The sequence below is a fragment of the Vidua chalybeata genome, chromosome 8 (assembly GCF_026979565.1).
Source record: "Vidua chalybeata isolate OUT-0048 chromosome 8, bVidCha1 merged haplotype, whole genome shotgun sequence".
Taxonomy (NCBI): domain Eukaryota; kingdom Metazoa; phylum Chordata; class Aves; order Passeriformes; family Viduidae; genus Vidua; species Vidua chalybeata.
Genome location: NC_071537.1, coordinates 19,849,738 through 19,875,723, shown reverse-complemented (window position 1 = coordinate 19,875,723; position 25,986 = coordinate 19,849,738). Strand labels below are relative to the sequence as shown.

Genomic DNA, 25,986 nt, shown 5'->3' with positions numbered 1-25,986 from the left:
TTGGCTGTGCCTAAAGTCAAGGAAACAAAGAGCACCAGCAGAAAGTACAAGAGAGATGCTACTGCAATGACACCTGTCAGATATCAACCATCCTTGCCCTTGGCTTCTTCCCACAAGGCATTGCATTAGCAATTCAGATATGGGTCTCCAGGTAGTGTCCTGCAGATGGCTTGCATGGGTAACGCTGTCTTGGTCTTGCATTGTAAGCTGCTAATGTAACCGAGTTAAAAGCATTGCTTCATTAGTGCAGCTAACCTCTTTCTTACAGAATCAGTGCTAAAGCAGGACCAAAAAGTTGCACCCAAAAATTCAGCTGCAGAGCACAATTTAGATTGCAATTTGAGTTCATATATTCAGAGCTACAAGTAGTGCTTGAGAAAACCTCTGAAGGACCCTTTAAAGAACTGTCTCCCCCACCCAACAGAAAGAGGCCTTCAAGAGCAGAGGACTTTTTTTTCTAAGAGCCATGAAACTGACAGCCAACAAATAATATTTTCTCTATCCACTGCAGAAGTTGACACTGACATACAGCTGAGTGTCAACTATAATTGGAAGAGCCTTACTGCAAAATGGAAAGAACATCTATGGATAGAGCCTGCAAAGATGATAGTGAAGGCACATCTGGGGCTGTCAGCAGTGCTATAGGGCAAAACCACCATCTTCCCATCTTAAATCTCATGAAAGAAAGGGAACAGAATGACTGAACAAAGAGGACACTTCCACTACATAAACTGGCATTTAGGATCAAGTAATTCTACTGTCATGTGGCTGCATGCTTCTGCCTCTTTCCTCCCATCTTCTGAAAACTTTAGAGACTTGGAGGAATCCAAAACAAAAAAGCAGTCCTCACCCAGAGTTTCCAGAAAAGTTCAGATGCATGAGCATTCATGTGCACTGTCACTAAAGCAGAAGACAGAGCAACAGTGCTAAATTTGAGGGAGAAGTTCAAAAGAAAAAGAGGAACTAACGGCAACAGAGAAAGACTTTGGACAAAAATTGATAGAAAATTAAACACTTATATGCAATCCCTCCTGGAAATAAAAACTACCTTTATTGCCTAAGCACAGAAGTCACAAAACACCTGAACAAGCCACTTTCCAAAGGGCAAAAGAAATCAGACTTTATCAGAACTTGCTTAAGAGGGAAATAGGGATTAAAGAAGATTTTTGGAAAATCTCCTATTTTAGCAAATAAATTATGGAGAGATATGTAGATAATCTCTCTACCTGCTGTTCTGACGAGAGGAGGCTGAGATATCCAAAGCTTAAACATTCCCTTCATCATCCAGAGATAAGAATGACTGTGCAATGAGCCATCACTGTGTCTGGTTCACACCAGTCATACTCTGTGCTTGCTCTCAGGCATAGCCATGGATTTCACAGTCTTACAATGGGAAATTTCTTGCAGAAAAGGGTTATATAAAAAGCCACTCCTGAAGAGGCAGGAAAATATGAACTTGGAGTTTGTTTGACTACTAGATGCACATTCTACCTTCAGTTGTTCTATTAAAAAATCAAGTGAAGCAAGCTCATATTTACTGAATCTTTAGGGATCATTTATTAATCAACAGGAAATATGGGAAATTGTCAAGGGAAAACAAAGTCACTTTGCAAAGTGACTTTGGAATGCAGCCAATGTAAATTTTTTTTGCAATACTATTTAGCAATATGAAGGATGATGCCATACACACTAATTTGGTCACTTCTAATTCCAGCAAACTACCATAAAGGGGGTGTTACAAACCACATGGTCCAGGCAACAGCTGCTTTTCAGGAAAGATGTTTAAAAAAACCCAACATCAGGCAAGCTACTTCTGTCTCTGGGGCAACAATTCCTGCAGAAACCAGATATTTCTCCTGTGAAACAGATTTGTTAGCCCCAAAGTGCTGTGAAATCCTCCTATGCTTTATTTGCACTTCCCCAACAGTCCCATGTTTGCTTCACTTCCCTCTGTTAGTATCATTATTCATGAGTTTATGGGACACTTGGGCACTGGGATTCAAGCATTATGCTTGTTCCTGTGGCTGAAGAAAGAAGATTTTTGCAATGTCGGTATCAATACAGTCAACCTCAATACTGTTGATAACACTGGTATTTCTAAGAAAAATGCTTGCTGCCCAGAAAACAATGAGGGCTTTTAATACATTTTAGAATCATTACTGCAAAAAAACACCAGGCATATATGGAAAAGGGAAGTTACTGATTTTTAATAACTGTGGTAGTATTGTTCCTCCTCTGAAGCGGTTTCATCATCTCACTGCTATGCAAGTTTCTAAAATACCTGACCTCTAGAAAGTCTGACATGCTAATTTCCAATTTTCTGTAAGTAAAACATACAAAGGAAAACAAAAGACTAATCTTTGAATTTGAGGAAAAAAACCCAACAAACAAACAAAAACACCCCAAGATAATCTGTATTAAGTGATATAAAATATATGATCCCAAACAGAACTTTGCCTGTTAAAATACTGAAAGAAACTCTTGCTCTACACATCGCTGCTTGCAGGGGCTGGTTAGAGCAAACAGAACCTGGCCTAAGTATGGAAGCTATTGCTTTGTGTTCCCATCTTGTTGTGCCCCCCAAAATGTGATAATCTAGTTGGAAAATCCATGCCTTGTCTACTGAAACAAGCCACAAAATCTGCCAATTCCCACAAAAAAAAGGGCATAGCCGTATCTAACCACACAGTGCAGCTGAACTTCTGCTGATCCCATAAAACCCCTGCATCCTGTTCCGTCTGCTCCGTACAATGCAGACTTCTGGCTAAGGGTTGTACCTTCATAGACCACAAAGAAGCCTTTGCCCAGGATGTTACTGCTGCTCCGGAACTCGATCCACAGCCTGCTGTCCGTGGAGATTACTGGTTCAGGAATCTTGTCACCACAAAATCTACCTAGAAGGCAGGAAAGTGACAATAAAGATCTCTACAATCTCCTGAGGGACAGCGCAGCATAACGGGCACCTGTGACTCTGAGAAGCAAAGAGTCTTTGGTAAAGGAGTGTGCTTGTTTAAACATCCTTTCACTCCCATCAGTTGTGCTTTTGAATAAGTTTCTGTGTCCCCCCTTAATTAATTAATATTATTTTCCATAATTAAGTGAATTAAAGTTCTCTTCAGCTGGGAGCAGAATCCAGTTACGGATGAAACCTCTATTGCCCAGGTAAATTCAAAAGGGCTCTTGTCTTGATCATGTAATTGAGCAAATGAGCTACCATGGTGGGGAAGCATCCCCCTGTCCTTCTAGAGATGTGGCATTAGGGAATGTCCTTTCTACCTGCTAAACCTTGAAAACTCCTTCAGCACTTTGCACCCAGGAGTGAATACTCCAAGTCAAACCAAGGGCAGGACATGGCCATGCTGATGAGAAAAAAAATCACTTCTCATTCTCTGTTCAACAAATCCCAGTTAAGCTTCTGCAATTCTTTAATTTCTTTCAAGACAAAGAGACCAGGAGCCATTTTGCTCCATGACTGCTCTAGCTTTGAGCTCTCTGGCATGTATCAGCACTGGTAAACTCCCAAATTTTGCCAGTAGGAATGAATCCTGAAACAGAACAGCTGCAGATGGCATCTGCAGCCTGGACAACCTCAACAACTCCAATTTAGTGCTCCTCTCTTAAGGCCAGAAGCTCCTCACAGAAACAGAGCAAGCACCAAGTATGCACTGATAGGCAGGGCCCTGCACTTGAGTCAGGAGCTTGCGCAGAGCAAACATGGGTTTTTACTTCAGCTGACACCAGCAGGGTTATACACTGAATTCAACATGGTCTTGGCACCCTATCCAACTGAATCCCAGTCACAATCTGACAGAGGCAAAGAGCAGTTCTTCATGTTGAATTCAGTCAGGACAGCAGTGATAGGGATCCTGGTCTTCCAACACCAGGCAAATGCATCTTTGAACAACTTCCACTGGGTAAAAACCTGGTTAATGCCTTACCTTCAAGACAGCATTGTATTTCCCATTAACTGGCTGGGAACAACAGTTTCACTACCAGCTTTTTTTTCTTGCAGAGTCACCCATCCAAATATTATCTTGGACCCAGCTTCACCCAGCTACTATTGTGCCCCTAACCTGCCCAGTGCTGTTGGGGCAGTGTGACAGCCCTGCATATCAATAGCATCCCCCATCTCCACTCCCAAAGGGGATGCTAAAAACAGCATCAGCACTGCAAAGCTTCTTCCTCTAGGGTCACTGAGCAACTTCCTCCTGGATTTAGACTTGGAGTTTAACAAGGGTGTCAAGAAGAGGAAACACAGATGAGGAACGAGAATGAGCAAGCTCCTCAGAGTGTGATAAAGGGTCCATTCATAAAAAGTTATACACCATTTAAAGGCTGGGTTTTCACACACTTCCTTGGGAAAATATGCAGCACACATGTATTTTTTCTCTCCACAAGAAGCCCGTGCTTTCACAATTCACACTAATCCCCCTCCTCACCCCCTGCTGAATTGCCGTCTGTCTGCCTCTTCTGACCTAATTTCATGGGCTCAGCCCCATGCGGGAACCATGGCCACTCATGCAGCATCTCCTTCCAGATGGAAACACTCCCAGGTCCACCTGCACTAGGGGGAAAGGGAGTGCTTGGCTTCTGAAGTACCTTTAAATTACTCAGCAGAAAAAAAAAATAACGAGGAGCTAAGTTGCAGCTGCTGGAGCAATGTTACCTGACACATATGCAGCAGAGAACAGCAGTATATGCTGCCAACCCCAACATAGGCAGTAAACAGTAAAACCAGCTGCCAACTGCCCTGAAAGGTAGGCCCACTGAAACCTAGGCAGCAGCATGGCTTCAGCCTCAGCACCTCAGCTGGTACCAGGGCTAGGATGTCCAGTGGGGCAAGGAGAGCACCCAAGCCTCCCTAAACCCTCTGACCCAATGCTCACTAGCCCAGTCCTGTGCTGCAGCACCTCTAACACAGCTGGAGATGATGCCCAACCTGATTGCTTCTTTCCTTTTAGGCAGAAGGGGCTGTTTGCAGTGCCGTGTTTTACATGTCTGGGACACCGAGCTTAGGGGATGAGGCCAGGATCAGAGGCAGGGGCAAAGTAGGTGGGACTCTTGAACCATTCAAGGTGACAGAAGACTTGCAGTTATGATAGCAGGAGGCAGAGAAGCAGGGAGGACTCAGAGGAGCTGCACTTCTAGAGATCTCTGGGAGCAGAAGCAGAGTGGAGTCCTTGCACATGGCATGGTCTAGCAAGTTCCCTGCTAGGAATACAGAGTCTCAAAGTACAGAGTAGTGTGTATTTGTAAACACAAATTCATGAGAAATAATGGCAGGAGCTTGGGTCAGGAGCTGAGCAGCTGCTTCATTCTCACTGCCTGACAGCTCTTCCCTGGACTTAGGAAAGAGCAATAACAAAACTCCAGAGACCACATTTTTAGTCTCAGCCAGGACCCTGGCTCACTTCCCTCCCTGCCTCATTTCTCAAGCGGCAAAAGGAAGGAATAAAACCTTTGTGACCACAGGTCTTGGAGCATGGATCATTGGGAGTGAATACAGCACACTGACATCTCTGGATGGAGACACTAAGGGATGGCCAGTGCATTGGCAGGACCTAAGATCCTCCCACAACGAAAGGAAAGTTTGCTTCTGTTTGTTTCCCCCACCCACTCTCCAAAGCATCAAGAAGAATACACAAATACAATTAAAATGAAATAGCTGCTCACCCAGTAACGGAGCCTTCCTCCAGTAGCCATCACGCACCTCCACATAATCATACCAGCAAAGGCGACTTTTAAATAAGTCCATTGATGTGAAATTTAACATAATCTGAAAGGAGAGAGTGCACATTTCTCTTTGGGGAGGGAGTTACTTTAAAGAGAAGACTACAGATTGCTTACGTTTAATTTTCACTACAGTGCTGCCTAAGTGAGTATGCAGGCAAAGACAGTTGGGCCATTTGTAGGATTTGTACACCACCTTTTCTCAAAAAAGAAAGGCTTCTCAAGGTGTTTTAATGAAACCATTAAAACACCTTGACAGTATATGACAGCATATGACAGCAGAGAGCCCTTTACTATCAGCTCTGTAATTCGAATTCAATACTTCTCAGTTACTAAAATGTTACTTTAATAAAAGCCCAATTTGGATTTTTAAAATTAAACCCTTTGGTTTTGAGAAATGTGAAAATCATAGAGAAAAACATTGTCACAAACCACACATGTTTGGGGTCTATATCTGAATATAAATCACACTTGTAAAAAATATCTAATTTTGCTAATTGGGTTCCACATTCTGACCATCAGACTCACTGTGATGCAATTGCATTCAGTGGCTTTACCAAACAGAGCTTGGCATTAAAATGTTATTATTCTGGTCTCCTTCCTCACTAAGATGGATCACTGGCCTTGGTCTGGGAGGTCACCTATGGAGGTCACCATTGGTGTGTACTTGTATTTTTTTTCTGGTGAGATTTGATCCATATAATTCCTTTAGATCCACAATCTGAACATAGTCACAGAAATGTCTTTATGTTAAAATAGATGTTCTCCCCTGAAGTACTGGTTGGGTGTGCAGAGTGCAGTCTATAATGATGTCACTCACTTTTTTCACCTTTTTGCAGTATTCTGACTTTAGACAGCAAAAGGAGATCCACCTGTTTCTAAGCAGATGAATACTATAAGCCCAACATCTGTTCTGAACAAACACCTCAGGGAAACAATTTGCACCAACTACTGCATTGAGTTAAACAGATAAAATGAAGCATTTAATCTGAAATCAAGTCTTTACTTCCTTTTTTAACATTAGTGGTTCAGCATTAATTAGATGCTGGGTCCTTCCCGACACAACTCTGAAGAGGCTGAGAAGCAAAGGGAGAGTTTATAGCAATACTGACAGCACGAAACTCTCAGTGCTACAGTTGTCAAACCTGGACGGCTCTTGGCCCTCTCGCCCCAGCGATGCTCTCCCTGCAGCTGGTGGCAGGAGCTCAGCATGGCATGGGACTGGGCTTGCAGGTGACAGAAACAGGTCCCGGAGCCAGGCAGCTGCTGCAAAACAAACGAGCTCTGCGCTTCTTTGTCCGAGTCTGAGTCTTAAGCGTGTCTTGAGGGTGATCCTCAGCAAAGTCACTCTGCCAAGGAGTGGGCTGCTCATTCTTGCAGCCTGGTATGGCGTGACAGGCCTGAAGGGCTGGTGTTGCTGGATTAAGGAAAGATTTCATTTCTACAGGAAGATCAATAAAACAAAAGGAGCTGGGAGGACAGTGGACAGGGTGGGTGATTGATGTGCAGCGGGGCTTGGCGTTTCAAGGCGGGAAGTGGGAGTTCCCTGACAGGGACATTATGCCTGCATGACAGGGGCAGGCCACGGATGTCACTCACGGCTCCTCAGCTCCCTTCAGGACCCCAGATTGCAGCACATTTTATCTAACTCATCTGACTGGCTTTGGAATGTGTGTTTGCCAAAGCTAACAGGTGGCAGGAAATGTCCATGCAGGGTTTAGTCTCAAACTGAGGGGGAGGATCAGACATCAACACACAGCCCAGATATGTGAGGGGCTCTGCTCCAGCATCACCACTTCTCTACTCAAAATCGTGTATTCCTGACTCCATCTCTCTCCTGAGTGGTGCTCAGGAGCCTTACCAGGCTCCATTCCTGCACACCAGGCATGCAGAGATCTGGCAGGTTCTAAAACTGTCATCACAGGCAAAACCTCACATGAGGGAAGTGCAGAGTATACCTTGTGATGCTGTGGCACCTACCTTCTCCCCTGGGGTCACCGAGATCCTCCAGACACAGTGGGAATAGGAGGGGTAGCCATTTGGAAAGCCAGGGGCTGAGAAATTACCTGTTGAATCTTGCAAGGTCTCTCCACAAGCTGCAGGAGAGGGGAAAAAAAATCTATCAAAAAGGAGTGACTCTGAAAGACATCAGGGTCTAGCAAACTGACTGCTCATGGTGGCTGTGTGCAGGTTAGTGGCTGGTACTTCAACAGTGCTCATTCATGGTACTGGCCAAAGGTCACTGACCACCTGAAGCCTTGCCAAAGGGGTGATGTGAAATTTATCAGAATTTCTGGGATAGAAGATGATCAGTTCAAAGACAGAGATTAAACAGCTACTAAAAAAGAACCTTTCTTCCTTCATCATCCTTCCACATGCCAGCACTTTCAGGTTTCAGTTGAGGAATATCTCATTCACTAATCAAATGCAAAATATTAACCCCACCCCACCTCACAACCCCACACTGCTGCCAGCAAATCTGGTTTTACTTCATTACAAGCTGCTCAATGAAGTTCTCCTTAGTTACCATTGTAAATTGTCTTTTTTGGGCTTAAAACATCCTAACAAAAGCAGGACCAGTTCCATCACCCTCATGTTTCAGCTGCCCAGCACCTTCCTGTCCACTACACTGGACAAAATATGAGCACAGCAGTCCATTGCTCTTCAACTTCCTGTTTTGTGGCCTGCTGCAGTTGATGAAATGTAGATCCCGGAGCGACTTTTGGGAAACAAAGAATATGCACATGCATATGATCCTTTAGGGAACAGCAGCTTCCAACATCTGGAAAAGCTGTGACTACTGTAGTTCTGCTCTCTGAGACAGGATGACTGAGCTGGAACAAGGAGAGACCATCCACATCTGCAGAGCACCTCACTGGCTGGGTGGGAGGACTACAGATATCAAGGCTCCCATTTCCTTGACAGTGCCCACTAGACACATCCAAATGCCAATTGCAAGGAGCAAGGACCTTGGCTTGCCTGTGCCTGCTTCCCAGTTGTTTTTCCTATTTCATAACCAAGTGATATTACAAAGCTCCCCTGGACCTGTAATGCAGCTCCCAAAAATCCCTGATTGAGCAGCAGTGCTTTGAAATATCCAACAAGGCCTTCCCTTTCTCACGGAAATGCCAGGGGTTGTTCCTCTGCTTGATGCTATCACAGGGTAATTTTGCAGCCATGATTACATTTAGATGGGCAGGTGTGCAGTTGGAGGTGAAAAGAGACGGGTTCCATTGAAGTGTAATATGTTCAAGCAGGGGAGAAGGAGTCACCTAATCCAGAATTTCTTAATTTCCCTAAGGAAGTTTGATCCACAGCTTGACAGATCAGACTAAATGAAGAAATGTGGGGACAGAGAAAGGAGTTTTTAAATATTTTTTTTAAATAAATAGGGAATTCCAATTCACAACTCACCAGGATAAATAAATGTTCTTTTTCTCTGCTCAAAATATATATTTAAACAAACATGAAATGATAAAGGGAGCTCAAAATCCCAGGAAACATGCACAACATGAGCATAGTGATATGAGATTATTGCCCTTGGCTGAACCACAGTGAAGGTTTTCCAGACTTAATTCTCCAGAGCACAATTACACAGAGACTGGCAAGACTCTGTAATTATGGAACAGGTACTACTCTGTCTACTTGCAAGGACCACTTTGCTGAAATATGAAAGGAGACCCATCTAACTCCCTGATCCCTGCAGAGAAAACTCCCCAGACACTGTGGCAGGCTGGCCTTGCAGCATGGAGGAAAGAGACTGCTGGCAGTGCAGGGGAAGCACGACTGTGAGCAATGCATCTTTGTGGGGAGAGCACAACCTCTTGCAGAGCACCCTAAAAAGCAGTATGACTGTAGTAGGAAAAAGACAAGAGGTCCAATAAAGCAACTGTTCAATACTTCTGGGATCCAAGAAACTGAGCAGGTAGAAAGGAACAGAGGTGAAAAGCAAAGCAGTAAGGTGAATGCTTCAGAACTCGTTTGTAAATGAAGCAGTTGGGTGACAGGCGCTTACAGCTCATCAGCTGGTTACTGGTACACTGTATCTTTTTGAAAATGCCCGAGAACTGGAGGTAATTATATAATGCAGGACCATTCTGAATTTACTGTTTAACCATTCCTGCACAATTAGCACAGCTACACAAGCCTTTTTTTTCTTTAGCACAGCACAAGACAGCAGGATCAGAGCTGTTTAAAAGCTTTTGTAGTCACTGTAGCCATCAAATCCTCAACTTTGCAGCCATAGCAAATCTAGCATTAACTACTATGTAGCAGACTGCATCTTGCCTTCCAGAAATTCCTTCAGCAGATTTCATTTAATTTCACTTAGCTTGGCACTAACTTTAACCCAGCAGGTATAAGCTTTGAAGAATTAAGAGCAATTTAAACCAGCAGGGTTTTAGAATGGACAAGCTAAGCAAGCCCTAACTGTAGCAGGCACATGAGCTCCAGTCTAATGAGATAGAGAGCCCTGTTTCTTACAACAGACACAGCAGTTGTTCTGGCTGATTCCAGTGCATGCTTGTAACTCATCCTCCACCATACTAGCTCTTTTTTTTGGAGATATTATTAGGTATTCTCAGATGGAGACTCTTTGTAAAAGGGAAGCCATCTGCCACTCAACTTCTGAATTATGTTGCCGCATTTTACACTAAAATCCTCTGCCTGACTGCTGAACAAAGTGTCTTCATCCTAAAGTCTCATTCAGACCCTGCTAGAACACACAGATGAAGTCCTTTGGTTTTAATTCCTTTGCTTTGTATTTTGCAGAGGAAGAAAACTTTTCAAGCTACAGATTCAAATGGCAGAAGATGTTAATGTCATGAAATATATTGCACCTCTGTTCTCTAAGATGCAACTTATATATAAATTTTGATGCAAAGAAAAAAAAACAAAGCAGAACAACAGATATTTGAAAAAAAAGTTTAGTAGGCTTAAATCTCTAATTATTTTGCTGCCTAATATGCCTAATATGTTCTGAACTGCAATAAGCTCTGGTAAAGGTTTGTGAAAAAAAAAAGTAGGAAAAGTTCTATTTTGCAAATGGAAAACTTGAGACTCACAGAAGAGTCCTCATTTTAAAGAAAGTTGCTTTGTAGCGTTTAGTTAGTACCTCAGGCCAAAGTGGCTTTTCAGCTTGCCTTGAGAAATCTAAATCTGTAATTGATTCTTCCAGCTATGGGAATGAAAAACCTGGCTGGATTATGTCTGACTCAATCAAAAAACAGTGCAAAACAAATTAACCCCTAAACTAATCCATGAGATAATTTTGCAAGAACAACATTTTATTTAACCCAAATCAATTTAGAGATAATGATGAGAGTAAAAAGAAAAATTTAATGATGAGGGAAAAAGAAAAAAATGTTAATCAGAACTAACAGACCTAAAAGTTATACCACCCATTATAAGCTAAAAACAGTAATCTTCAAACACATAGACCCTGAAGCCCTCAAAATTCATTCTAGACCCTTAGGGACTCATACTTTCTGACCTGTAGTTGGATACAGAAAAACAGTGGATTTGCACACCAGCTATCCACCACTTTCCAGGGCCTCAGTCTACCAGACATCTTTCCACCATTTTGCTAACTCCTAGTCCCCACTCTGCCCGTAGCCTTGCACATCGGTTTAATTTTCTACGAATAGAGCCTACACTGGACCGATCTGAAGCCCTAAACCCAACAAGAATACTGGCAAAGTACTAACAGGAGACACATCTTAGGCATGCTCACTTCTCCCCCACGGCTCCAGCCCAAGCATTTGATAGTCTGTGTTTCCCAAGTCTCTTTCCTCAAAGGGATCGTTAAGGTGCTCTTGAACTCCAGTGCCTTCCACATAAACCATGTGTCCATGATAAAGCAGGATCCACCTCCCCAAGCCATATTTACCTGGGCATTTGTACAGCTTCCTTGCCTGAGCGATGTCTCCCTGGCTCAGGCGAATGCGCTGACCAATGGTTGGCCGGACCCCATTGTCATCTCGACGGGGAAGGATGGTGTCGAGGAAAACTCCTCTAAAGGGAAGAGCAGAGAGACACGGAGCAGTGAAGTAGGGAAAGTGACACAATGAACAGAAAGTAAAGCTGGCAGGCCTCCCACACCCCATCCCCCTGGCCATATATCCCATGCTAACAAGCAATAGTGGTTCAGCTCCTAATAACTGCTAACTATCTCAAGACAGCCTTCTCGCTATAGCAGACAGCTTCCAAATGTACAAGCAAGTCTGCCAAGCCAAATTCCTCTTGGATATCTCAAAATTGCTGCTGCCTCTGTTTGAGGTAGCACATTCCTTGCCATAAATCAGAAAAAGCAATGAAATATTCCTGCAGACAGTTCATGGCACATCTGGCTCAGCAGGACCACAGATCTGGTGTTTAAGCCAAAGAAGCAGAGGGAAGGGGAGTTTTCTCAGTAGCAGATGGGGTTGGGCTGGCAGTGACTGGGGCTGCCACAGACAAGAGGAAAAGATCATGCACTCTACCTTTTCTCTGTATGAGTTTCCAAGCTAGTAACTCCACTTGTCTCTGCCTCTTTTTACTTGCTACTATTTCTTCCATGTGCTTCACACTTAGGAGCTCTTTACTGCACTTCTGATCTCAGTCCAGTGAAGGATTTAAGCTCAGGCCTCACTTCTATCAAAATGCAGTCCATGTAGCCAAGCAAGAGCTTGGCTATACAAAAAGAGACCCCAAGGGAGCATTAGGACTGTAGGGAAGGAGGGAGGGAATCAACCTGAACTCCAGGTTGGCAAAATCCAAGCTCTTGCAGCCAGGCTGTCCAGTCCACAGGAACCTTTCACTGGACCCCTGAATGCCAGACAGGCTTGGGGATGCCAAGGCTGACACCGAGTTTAACCTTCAGCATCAGCTCAGTGAGGCAGACTGCTCTTTGTGAAGGACAGGATATAACTGCCCAGAGAGTCCAATAGGAAATCAAGGCAGAAGCAATAATTTTAGTGCTGCCTAGTCCAGAGGTGGGGAGGGAAGGGGGAAAATTGTTTTGTAAATATTCAAACTGAAGAAAGAAATAGAGGGAAAGGAATTTAATCTGTTTTGAAAACTGGAATCAGCTGTTGCATGGGAGACGTTGGCATTTTTTCAGCAGTAGAAAAATTCCTGATTATCACCAAAACCAATACTTACAAGATCAGAAGTGAGACCCTCAAATTTCAATTTATAAATTCAGTTTGTTATTCTAAATGTCAACTGCATGCCTTGGGCTGAATTTATTTAAGTTTATGTATTGAAAATAAATCCTCCAATTCCAGAATCACCACAAGCATAGACACAGGTCAATTCGCTCATAGTAAATTTTCAAGCCTCCTCAGGAGTTCATAGAAGAACTCAGCATTTGGCAGGGACATACTTCTGTGGCCTCTGAAATGCTTTCTGCAGATCTCCAGGCTCAACCAGGGAAGAATGACAGAGTTTAATAGAAAAACCACCACTTGCACATGCAAACTTTTGATTCTTTTTCCCATTCTAGCTGTCACAACTGTGCACTCACAGCCCTCAGCTTTCTGCACGTAGTGTATACCTCAGGCACTGCTCACACAATGCAAACAACCCATAACTTCAAACTATTCTTGCTACCTGCGAAACACATTTTCTTCTAGAAGGCTGTACTCTATGCTGAGGCAGTAAGATTTTTGGTTTTGCTTTTTCCTCAAATTGCTTTTTTCTCCTTTCAAATGCATTGCTGAACACGACCCCCAACTGCAGAGCAGTAAGTACAGTTTCTCTCATTTTGCCATCAAAGGGACCAAGAACAGGAGAATCTGTCTGGCCCAAACCACACAAGTCCCAGAAGTCTCATCCTCATCTGCTTAAAAACACTTGGAGAGTAAAGTTGCACATTTGGTAAGTGTCTCTAGAAGTGCAAATACTTTGACTCAAAAGTTAATAAACAACTAACAGACATCATTAAACAGAGCAGCTCAGGAAGTCTAACACTGGAACCCTGCTTGAGTAAAATATCTAAACTCTCCTCCCAGGAAAATATCTGAACCTCCTCCCAGAGGTGGGAGAAGAACCCATGAATCCTGGATGCCCCATTCTCTTGCTGTCCAGGCACGGGCAGAAGATGCATTGGCTGCCCAATGCCTTTGTAAGCCAAGCACAACACCCCACCATTCCTACCAGCTAAGAACAACAGAGTCTGACAAGAGACTCACACAAGTCATTAGCATCTGCACGGCACCCTGAACATGCAAAGTGCCAGGCCAGTGCTATGAAATTATCAGCTGATCTCAACAGATGCTAAACATTCATGTCCCAGTAGATAGGGTAACAAATACAAGTGCCTAAACAACACTCAAGGAAGCAGATATTCAAGGCAGGTTAAGGACCCAGCCCCAGGCAATTACCTTAGATCTCCATGTGCAGAAGAGAGACAATATAACTCTTCATGCAGTAAAACACGTGGAGGATCTATGTATGTCTTGTGCAGGATTAGGACAGTGCATTGCAAATACAAGATGTGCCTCCTGGGCATGGAGGCACCTACATCCTAATTTGAACATGACCTTTGCAGAGGTCATGTTTTGTAACTCCAGACTGTGCTGTCACCTCTACTAGCAAGCCACTTACTGAATTAAGGTAACCAGCTACTTGCTTAGGGCTTTGGGGAGGTTTAAACTTTCTTCTTGCTAAGTTGCCATTTATAGGACTTAACAGCTGTAAAAGAAATTGTTTCATGATACAGCAACATTCAGTTTAGATTGCTGCCATGTTGTAAGGAATGCACCAGGAAATAAAAGCCTGCAGCCACACTCTGCAATACAGGCAAATTTCCAACATAGATGAGAACAGAAATTCCAATGGTAATAACTTGTTCCTGATGTCATTACAGTCTCTCGTGCCATACTCCCATTTCTATTAGCCACAGACAAAAATGAGAGGAATATTTTGCTATGAAATGGAAAAGAGTGACTCTACACCAATCCTCAAAAGTATCACTGGAAACAATTTCCACTGCTAGGACTCATCAAATCTCAGAAAAGCTGTACCTTTCTGTCCTAGGTATAAAGTTTAGAATAAAAAGGGCCCAGGATTTACAGCAGCATTTGACCACAGCAAGCACCATATGATTTACTATCATCAATATTGACTGAAGTTAAAAACAAGGTTGTACTAAGTGCCAAGTAAGAATTACTATAAGAGAGTAAGTCACAGACATGACTCTGTGTCCTTCCTCTGCTCACTCACACATCCCATCTCCACTGGTCAGGTGCTCACACCATCTTACATCGACTTTGTGGTGTCTGCTAATGTTTTAATACACCCAATGCAGGCCCAAACAAGAACTCTCTCCCTTTCCCAGCCACTGATCTTAATGAAACTTGCTGGAACTTAATATCTTCATGGACTCTGAGCTTTTGTCAGTTTGGGTTGCAATTGGACAGCAGTGGCAAACCTCGGTGAGGTGGGGGAGGTTAGGTGCATACACCCACCAGTCTCTCTGGCTGGTCAATGCATTGCTCCCTTAGGGGAGCAGATGTCAAGACAGGTCTTGGCAAAGTAAAAGCTTATTCCAGCACTGCTTATGTGTGGTGAGAGCACAATCAGCCTACAGAGGCACTTAGTGCTCAGTTCAATTACTACACAAAGACTGCAACTGGGGTAAGGGTGGGTCACAAAGAGCTTAAAGAAAACAGACTTTAAAATCCTATCAAGCACCAATTTAAATCTAGTAGGACTCTTGCCATTTTTATCCCATTTTGGCCCAGCTCTGAAGGACCCTAGTTTTCAAGAGACACAGACTCAAAGGCATCCACAATATAAATGGTGGTAATAACTTAATCCCACTTTTGTGCAAGACAATTCCAACCATTTAGAGTTTAGCAAACGCTGGGAGGGTCCAGCAGATGCTTCTAGGGAAGAAAAATTGTTTGCTTTGGATATCTGCGAAGTCTGCAAAACACCCTTGCCCAGACACCATCTCCTCCTACCACAACAAGCAGCATTTCAGCATGTTTGACAATTTTCCACTGGTTGGTGTGAAGTTGTCAAAAGAAAAACACCACAAAACAACAGGCTTGGCCCTTCAATACAACTGGGGAGTAAGAAAACTTTAAAAGTCACAAAGATATCTTTAATTTTTGCAACAAAAATTTTCCAAGAGTGAATAGCTCTACTGTACCTTCCAACCCCTTTACCCACAGTCTGTAGTGACAGAAAGCTCTTGGGAAGGAGCAATAGCTGGATTTATGGAAGAAAATTTCTAATAATGCAGCAAAATGAATCTGGTCATCCAGTAAGTCTCATTCCAAATACAGGACATAACCATGTTTATATCACCTCTCTCTCCAGCAGAGCAGTCTGATCAGAAAACGGGCTTCATCTGGAGGTTGGAATGGAAGTCAAGGACAAACAGCCTATGCAGAAACTGGCACTTAGCTGGGGCAGGACTGACAGCTGCTCCATGAAAAAATCCAGTCACACAGAACCACATAGCTGCAGAGGCCATGATCGAAAGCTCATGCATAAATGGGTAAAAAAACCACCCAAGCAATTAAAGATCATGATCTAGAGTTCAACTCTCCCTCGGCACAACCACTAGAGACTCTGATGGCTGTATTGTGACTCCAAAGCATAAGGTGGACAACCAAGAGATTCAAAGCTTGTTTTAGTATTACCTGACATGCACATGGGCAGATATGCACACAGATACACATGTGCTGCCTGGGAAGGCTGCAAAGAATGTCAGCAAGGCTTTGGAAACTCTCTGAGATTACCAGTATTATTACTGAGTAAATATAGTGGAAAGGGGAAAACAGGAGTCCACCAGCCACCCTTACTTTTTCAAGTATTTTTCGAGCCTTGCAATACAGCAATAGATCAGAGGTCTCCTTCTAGGCTCTATATAACCCACAGAGTCAACTACAACTACCAAAAATGGTCCTAAGGACATGTAACCTTGAATTATCACCTGGAGAATGTGTTCCTAGCATAGTGCATGATGCTGTCAAAGTCATAGGTCTCTCCAAGTGAGTTCACTTCCCCAGCTTCCATCTTTAAAAAGTTGTACTCCTGACCTGTTGATGACAAACAAAAAGAAACAAACCACTCAGAGAGGAAAAAAAAAAATACTTTTACCAGTGGGAGCCTAGAATGAAATGAATATTCTTCTCTGTTTCAACAATTCCAGCTGGACATCCAAAATTTCTATTCATATAGCTATGACCCTTATTCTAGACAAGGACAGCAATATTTCTTCTTCTCCGTCCCAACCCTCAGACCACCTGCATTTTCCACAAATGTAGCAAGAAAGGTTTCTACCCAGCCAAAGGCCAGGTGGAATAACCTGAAGCATGATTTTACCTTGCTGTATATTCTCTCTGATGATAGTGACATGCTGGTCCCTGTCAGGCCGTGTGTGCTCATGCCAGAAACCCACCACATGACCCAGCTCATGAGCCACAATACCAAACTTGTCACAGTTCTTTCCAATGGATATAGCCTGAGGGCCCCCTCCTCGGCGACCCACGTAGGAGCAACACCTGGAAAAGAAAACCCACAAACCCATGCAGCACATCAGTGACTTGAGGAACTCTTAAAACTTAGGAACAGAGCATGGCATCTGGCAGGGTTCAGGACAGGCCAGCAGTTGCATACACTATATATCTACTCACATGTAAGTACAAAGCAAACATGAAGAAAAAAGTGTGTATCTATAAACACGCACATGTACACTTAAGTGTTATCCCAGGAAGAAAGCATCCAGAAAGGCTTAGCACCTTCTGAGCAAATACTAAACTGTCCTAGCAATCCTCACTGAAAGTGACCAGGTACATCTCTGTGACAGAGTCTCCAAGTTAGCCATTGGTCTGTTCTGGGCTAGACTTACAAAGCCATGTGTTGCTGAAAGTGCTGTTTGCAATAGAGAGCTGCAGGGAATGTGTGCATCACCTACCCACATGTTCTGTACGTGAATACAATAAAGCTCTCTTCATCAGTTCTCTCCACAAAGGTCACACAAGTGTGCTTCTCCCAGTGCCTCATTGCTTGCTTAAAGATAGCTCTTTGGGTTCCTGGGAAAGAAATCAAGAGGAGCAAACAGTGAAGACCTGGCTTTTAGGAAAATCTCTAACAGACTTCATCTGGATATGGGAACAGTCAACCTGTCAAACAGCCAATCTTATGCCTGCAGACACCTCTTGGACTCTGGGGCCCACTTCCAGCTATAGCATTACCTTCATGTATCATCTTTTCTCTCTTTGTGCCTGATGAATTTACTGCTCTAATTAAACAAGTAGAAAACTTTACAGATTAAGTACCTCAATATTTGTGAATATAAAACATGCCACCTTTCTAGGTACAGGCCATTCTGGCAGAGCTGCCAGGTGTTCTGATCTGAACACCAGCTACTAAGTGATGTGCCAAATTTGCTGTCATGACATGAAGTAATGACCACACACATCTTTCAAGACCCAGGAATCTCATGAGTGCTACAAATGCTCCTCAAAACTAAAGCAAAGCTATTGTCAGGAACCCAGAGTATTTCTGCTCCTGCTCTTCCAGCAGCAGAGAGGATTCTCTTCTGGAAAAATGGGGTGAGCACAGCTCATAGGTCCTGGCCTCTAAAGAAAAGTGACTCAGTCACTCAAGTATTTCTTGGACTCCAAGACAAGAACCATCTCACTGCACACCTCAGCTTCACGCTTCCACAGTGCACAACTCCTTGTGCAATGACACGCCCACGCTACCTCAGGAGACAGATTCCCAAGGACCTGAGTCTTTGGTGGGAGAACTCTGCTCCAGAGATTTCCTACCCAGTTTGAGATACAAGCCCCATGGCAAACAGAAAGCAATGTTTTCACTACTGACCAGTGAAATTCCCTCCGATCACATAGGGGATGACCCCCCCTGGCCAGATCCTCTCAGCCCTGGACGTGGTTGCCCTGCGCACTCTGGGAGAGGAGTGTGTATCCATCCCAGGCTCCTCTTTGTATTCCTTCCTCTTCGGGCTCCTTGCAAGCGTTGTGTTCTGCCTGCCATCTGCAAGACAGAGTGGCAACACTGTTTAAATCCTCTTTAGTTCCACCTGCAGCCCTCAGGCAATACCCTGGAGCTTCAGAAAAAGATAAAAAACAAGGTGTTAAACCAAATCAGAAGCCATAGCCAATTTGTCAGCGATTTTTTTGGGACTTTGAGACTGCTAATCTATAGAAAACTGACCCTCCTTGTTTTAGAGCCTCCATATGCATCATGCCAAAGCTGCTCTCCCATTAGGATGTAAAAGCACATCCTTCCCTGTCTCTAGCCACTCCCTCTCTGCAACAGCAACATCACAGATGGGGACACTTAAGGGGAACAGAAGGTGGGAATCAAGCCTAGATGCCACTGTATATTCTCAACTTGCCCTACCTATCCGTTCATCTGCAGAGAATGGTTTGTTCTATTAGGAATAGCTTCACAGCAACAACTACTCATTTGAGGTGGCTTTGAAAGAAAGTGACAGACTCCTAATTCTGAAATCTGTCCTCAAGGCTGAAAAGTATTACTTTGGTTTCACATACCAGGTCTTGGGTAGTTTGGAAATCTATAAAGACCGGACAGTCTCTGCGGAGGAGGGATGCTCAGGATGGGAAAAACAGAAGCGCAGATCTCCATCCATGCTCAATCTCTTCATTTTAGTGAAAAGGAGCAAAAATACAAAAGGGAAAGCAGAACACATCTCATTTCTTGTTACGAAGGGTAGAGGAGCCCTGGCTGTGTGGTGTTCAGCACTGCCCTTGAAATCTGCAAGAGGATTCATACAGGCTTCTAGGCAGACCCTGTCCCTTGCCCTGCATTTGTGCTGCTGCAGCTCTGCTCAGATACTGGTTATGCCTACATGAGTTGCACTTTTAATGTGCTGGCACCTTTACTCAAAGTTTCCTAGTTGTTCATTCCCTAATTGAAGTGCCATGGGCACTTCAAACCCTCAAAGCAGCCACAGTCCAGGTGAGCCTTACAAATCTCTGTGCGCAGACACCACTTGTTAGATAAGCTCCCTGTGCTGCACAGCCAACTCATCAGCTGGACAAGGGCAAAGGAACAACAGAGTACAGGGCTTGCTATGCCTTCAGTGAGTGCTGGCCTGAAGGGTCACACCAAGGTGAACGTCCTTGTCACCCTGAGGAGCAGCACTACTGATGGTGGCTCACCAGCCACCGCTGTGAAGCCCATGAGGATGGCAATTTGTATGTAAATCAGCAAGACCAGCCACAGCTTTGCTCTCCAAGTCAGAGACATGGGCTGCTGGGTTATTAAAAAGCACAGGTCCTGCTAAGACCTTCCTCTAGTGACCAGGGGGGCTGCTGAGAGCCTCTTCCCCTATTCATCCCTCCACTGAAGCACCAATGAGCAAACCACTACTGTCAAGGCTGAGGGGATCAATACAATGGGAAGGAAATTCAGGCAGTTTAAGGGAATGAAAAGAATGAACTTTAAACCCTCTCTCCTGCTTCACCAGGTCAAGCCCTTCCTGCTGAAGACCTTGCTCTGAGCTGCAGGACAAAACCGGGAATTTGCCTTTTGTTCTCCTTACTCCTAAGCACTCCTGCCATTTCAGAAGCTGCCCTGTCCCCAAGCCAGCTGCTGGATCCTGGAAGGCAGATGTTCTGAGGTTGGGGGTTCTCCCAGAAAAGGAAGAATCACCCTCCTGCATACACCTGGTACTGGTGGTACCAGGCACCAGCACAGGCACTGGCATTAAAAGGGCCACAGCTAGAAGAAGAGAGAGGGTCTCAAGATAGAAGTAGTCTTGTCTTCTATTCACAAACTGCTCCTGGGCCTGCCCAAAATCTCTGTGGATTTGTACATGGACGGTTCCTGATAGCAAACCCCAGTGAGGAGGTGTCTGCCCTGGGCTCTCCTGTGCCTGGTGCAGCAGCAGCCCTGCACAGGGGACTCTGGGCCCACACTTCTGTGCCACAACTCTTCCATTCCTTGCCAGCAACACACTCTCTTGGGCAAATTCTCCTCACCAGTCCTGCAACAGCTCTTGACTGCTCCTTAGTAGGTAGTTTTCTGCCTTTAACAACTGAAATTTGTTAAATTCTCCTCTCTGGAGAGGCCTGACACATTCTTCTAGCAGAGGCTCCTTGTGGGTAGGGGTGAGCTGTTGCCTCTACACCACTTTGTTTATTTTTTTCCCCTTTCATTCACTTCTTAAACTGTCTTTTCTCAACCAATGGGTTTTCTCACTCCTGCTTTTCCTGGTTTCTCACCTCTCCTGCTGGAGGAGGGGAATAGTGACTGGGTGCTTGGCTTCTGGATGAGGTCAACCTACCACATTATACAAGACAAATTCACCCCTTCAGAGAGTTCACCAGCAGCAAAAAATGCCTGGGCAGGGCTGATCTCCCAGGCATGGAGGCACACACATGTACAAAACAGTACAAAAACGTGTTTTTACAGAGGGTAAGAAAAGTAAATAAAAAATACCCAAAGGTCTGGGTGGGGTACCACATTACCCTTTTTAACTGCTTTGTCACTGTGGTTGGTTGAAGTGGCATTTTCACTTGACACGTCTTCTCCCAGGCCTCCTGCAAAGGAAAAAAGAGCAGAGACTCATCTCTGGTGAGCTGGCTGGGGCTCTGCTGGCCACAGAAACTGTCTGCTTTCCCTTTTCAGGGAGCAGGGACTAAACCCTTGATAAAGCTAGGCACTTTTCCTGGATTTGTTCCTAGCCTACAGTGACACCTTACAACTCATTACCATACCATGCCTAAGTTTCTCCATATGCTGAATAAGCAGAAAGTCTCTTCTAGGGAAGGCTAATTTCATGGAGATTTAATGAGAGCAGGAGCTGAATGAGCTGATCTCTGTAGAGGTATTGCAAGAGCAAGTTTGTGTACTGTTGGTGGCAAGACAGAGCATGGTAAACCACCACATGCAGATAAGAATACACTGTTGGTCATACAGCAGTATTGGATGCAGTGTGGACACTTCCAAGAGGGATGTCTCACTTTCAAGACAGCTGGACATCTTCCAGTCACTGAAGCAGTCTTGCTTTGCCAGCTGGAAAACTCTCCTTTGCTCTGGAGCTGGCTTCTAGCAAATCCTTCTCCAGCCCATCCAACAGGGATATCCAAAGGGAGATCTCTGGCAACTTGGAGAAGGACTGAGAGGATGGTAAGAAATCTCCAACATTATACTACTGTAACTGATATGAGTATCAGGAAAATTATGATGAAAAATAGTTACAAAACAATTCAGAAGAAAACAGAATACCCAGACTTTTAGCTGGCTATAGGTTAGAGCTTCCTGGTCCAAGAGACACAGTAAATCAGGGGTTTGTCTCCCAAAGGAAGTGCCATAGTTTAACAGAGCTTGGCTGGACAAAAGCCACTAGATGTGTGAACAGGAACAAGCCTGATTCAACAAGATGGATTGCTCTGAACTTTATCACTCTTTTCCAGCTTCAATGTCCCATCCTAAGATTTCCCTTTGTTTTCTTTCATGCCCAGTCCTCGTCACTTCCTTAAGCCCAAGCTCAACAAAAGTTCCTCTTCTCAGTTTTACATCCCCAGGACTTCTCCCACCCCCACCCCTGCAAAGTATGCTATTCTTCACACAATATCTCATTCCATTTAAAGGAAACCCCAACTAGCCATTCATCACTAGAATTATTAAGGCATGCAGTCTTTGCTGAGGCAAAGGATAATTTTGTATTTCTAAATAAATGCAGCTTGCTTCCAGTCACAAACAGATTGCTTCTTAATTGAACTTAGGAGGTGAATTATATGGTGAATTAGGGAAAAAGAACAACTCTGTATTTAGTGAATTGTTCTCCTAAGAGGGAGCTGCATGGGATTGAATTGCAAATGATGGCACCAAACCCTAGAGCCGGGCCCCTCTCCTGTGCCCGAGCTGCTGACCTCTGCTGTGCCGCGGTGCCATTCGAGCACACGGCTTTTCCAAGCTGTGAGCACATTCTTTCCCAGAGATCAGTGCAGGCCTTGGTTTCTTATGCAAAGAAGAGGTTTGAATAAACTAGTGTGACTAATGAAATCTACAACATCTTTGCATATTTTGTCTTATAGAGCCCATGAAAAGGGAGAGCACTACACAAAGGCCAGATATGGGGATGCACATATATCAGATATTTTCAAACTCTAATCTCACTCATACAGACAGGGAGCACCCACAGCCTTGTGTCTCACAAGGGTGTTTGGAATCAAACATGACAATTTTAGAAGACTCTCTTCTGATTCACTTGAGTTTTTGGACATTTCCTGTCATCATGATGCCTAAAGATATCCCAAAAATTGAAGTGACTTGACAGACATTTAGTCCTTTTCTGATTCTTTCCAAGAGAGGGCTAATGTAGGATCCCAGAAGAACTGATATGCCATTAACAACAAATAAGGAAGCCAAGAAATGCACCTTGTATCTGGAAGCAGCTGCACATAGGTTGCACGTAATGTGTAGGTCCTGCTGTCCCCTCAACACATTCCTGAAGTGGTACCTCTCTGTCGGACTACTCTGTCACATCCAAAAGCAGAACATATTCTAGTGTTACTGCTCCAGAGCATGAAATGCCCATGCATGTACTGAAGCCCATTATCATTGGAAACACTGAAGAGGAGAAGGGAGATTTCCAGTTTGACATTGTGCTCTGTGGAAAGCCAGTAGAAGCAGGCTTGGTATCCCACAAAGACATGACATTGACTTTAATGGATTTCCAGCAGTTAACAAACCCCCCAAGATCACTTTCATCCTCACTACTTTCCACCCTCTCCTGTGCTAGACCAGCACTCATCCTTCTTCAGTCTGACTGAGTTTTGTCTGCTTCTCCCACAATCAGTTGAAGACACAGAATTTGTTAGGTCATGTCTCCATGCAGAGAGCTGTACTAGATCTCCTAAACCCTCTTAACCTCCGCATTTTTGTAATTCAATTCTTCCTAATAATTTGTCCTACTTAACAGCTGCAACCCCAGCAGAACATCACTGGACTCCCTAACTAGGTAACTTAGCTTCTGTGCATGACCTGGCAGAGACACAAAAGAGATTCTCTACCCAGGCTGAGGAATATTTCATCTTCTACCTACAGTGCACTTGTACAACAACTTGTTTCTCTGTTTCTCACAGACCAGCACTGCCAAGGGAGCTTGGCTAACTGAAGGAAATGTCCAGTAGCTTGAAAGAACCACAAATCTGAGATAAATCCACCATGTCTGCAAGCATGGCTGAAGAAGAGGGGTATAAACTGTTTTCAGGAACTAGAAGCAGCTTGAGGTGCTAAGTAAGGGTCCAGCGAAGCAGAAAGCATTGCTGGGGCATTGCTGTGAAGAAAGCAGTTTCTCTCACTCTCCTAGGAGAGGAAAATGAAAATCCAATTTTGTTAAATGAAGTCTAAGTTGTTCAGCTGAAACCAAAATAAAGAACAAGTGATTAAGAGAGAGAGAGTGCACAAAGCATGCCACCAAAACGATACTGTTTGTAGTTTATTGCACCACTAGCACAGGCAAAAGATGCACAGCCTGAAGGAAGAGCAAGAAGCAGACTCCATTCCGTACTTCCAGAAAGAGAGGGTGGGACTCGGAGAAGTAGTAATATATCAGACCTGAAAATGTGTCTCCTACAAGATGCAATTCAGGATTGAAGGTATTTATTGCTGTGCATGTTCTGATTTGGATTTTTTGCTTAAGCCCAGGTAGTCTGAATCACCAAAGAGAGGACAATCAGATCTCTTGCCAACTAAAGCTTCTGTGCTTCTTCCATTTGTTTATGGACCATGAAGGGGTTCTTGTCTGAAAAACGAAGAGGAAAGCCAGGCAAAGCAGAGAAGCAGCCTGCTGGTGAATCAGAATGCATGTAATTGGCCCAGAAATACCTACCACCCTCCTACCAGGACCATTTAAGACCTCAAAGCTGCTTGAGGGGCAGCTGACTTCCAAAACATTTTAGCACCATCCATCTTTGAGTTTTCATTGGAAAATGCTACTCTGAGGCAAGAAGAGTTACCCAACTGAAAGAAAGGAGAAACATCAGTCTATCCTGAGTCAAGCTTCATTTTCAAATGATGCCTATCTATGATGTTAGTCTAAGACCCAACTAGTGACAATAGGAATTGTAGTTGTCTCAAAAATTGCAGTCTGAGAACACAGAATATTCTTATATGGGAAATTGGACGGTATGAAGCTTGCAACACCTCCCTTTTTTCCAAACTGTAAAAGTTCCCATTAAAATCAAAACCACTTTCAGAACAGGTCCAAGCCAGGATACTTTTTCCTCTCCAGACCAATGAAGAACCTCTTCATGTTCATAGAGTTTTCCTTTCCCTTTCCTGGTTGCTGTTCACACAGGGAAAGGGTTCTACAGCTGAACTTTGTAGATGACTACCACCCATATGCTCATCACCTCTGCTGAGGACAAAGGAGTCCACAGTGAGCACTGAGGACTTTGACAGATTTTCCAATTTTTCTGATTTAGCAGAGAGTAACTCGGCTGTGCACATAATTATTTGCTCTCAGGTGAATCGAACCGCAGCAAGACTTTTTCTAATGTATCTTACTGTGGAGAAAAGGCCATTTCAGAGCTGGGTCACAACACAGTGATAAAAAATATTTTTGAAAAATTATTAACTATTTTACCCCCCCCCCACCTTATGCATTAGAACACCCTGCTTTCATAGTTTCACTCAATATATAGGCTATTCACAGGTCACGGCTTAGAGACTGGATTTCAAACAGAGACAGCAATGAAACACCAAGAAAACCAAGTAGTGCAGTTAACATTAAACACTAGTCATTCTTTAGAGTTCCAGTTCTGATGAATTCTGTCATATTATGACCATCAGAGAAACTCCTGGAAAAACAGGATAAGTCAAACAATGTTACACGCAGTTTTTAACTTCATTAACCAGTGGTCAAGAACTGTTTAGCATAGGAAAAACTTTATTTCACTGGGTTTTCTAAGCACAGAAAAAGTGATGATTTTATTAAAACAATTTCTGCTGGGAAAATACAGTCAGAATGCAGAACAGATGTTTCCCAGAGCTGGTGGAGAGTCTATAGCAAAAACCTTTCATAAACCCCCATACCCTGGAGATCTGAGCAAATGATTTGAGATATATCCTTCAGCATTTCCTGTCAGTGGAATAGCCAAAGCTCCCTCAATTTACTTAAAGAAAAATAAATTAAAGAAAGGAAGAATTCTGAACCCCAAATTCCCTGCAGGAATCTGTTTTTCCTATTCAGAGTAAGCTGACTAGCTGCAATAACTCAGGAGAGTCCCAAGGTCCAGAGGCTTGACAGGCAAATGT

The 25,986-nt window shown here is 43.8% G+C and overlaps 1 protein-coding gene across 1 annotated transcript in view; it reads right to left on the bottom strand.

The window, feature by feature from the left end:
- TLL2 (tolloid like 2) overlaps window positions 1–25,986 on the bottom strand; it is an 84,980-nt gene that overhangs the window by 17,373 nt on the left and 41,621 nt on the right. Inside the window, exons 3-11 of the mRNA XM_053949288.1 lie at window positions 21,189–21,260; window positions 18,556–18,726; window positions 17,642–17,759; window positions 17,050–17,228; window positions 16,658–16,763; window positions 11,618–11,742; window positions 7,711–7,826; window positions 5,674–5,776; window positions 2,778–2,894 (exon numbers count right to left, since the gene is read on the bottom strand). Of these exons, the coding sequence (XP_053805263.1) occupies window positions 2,778–2,894; window positions 5,674–5,776; window positions 7,711–7,826; window positions 11,618–11,742; window positions 16,658–16,763; window positions 17,050–17,228; window positions 17,642–17,759; window positions 18,556–18,726; window positions 21,189–21,260 (1,107 nt within the window). The remainder of the gene's footprint in view (window positions 1–2,777; window positions 2,895–5,673; window positions 5,777–7,710; window positions 7,827–11,617; window positions 11,743–16,657; window positions 16,764–17,049; window positions 17,229–17,641; window positions 17,760–18,555; window positions 18,727–21,188; window positions 21,261–25,986) is intronic.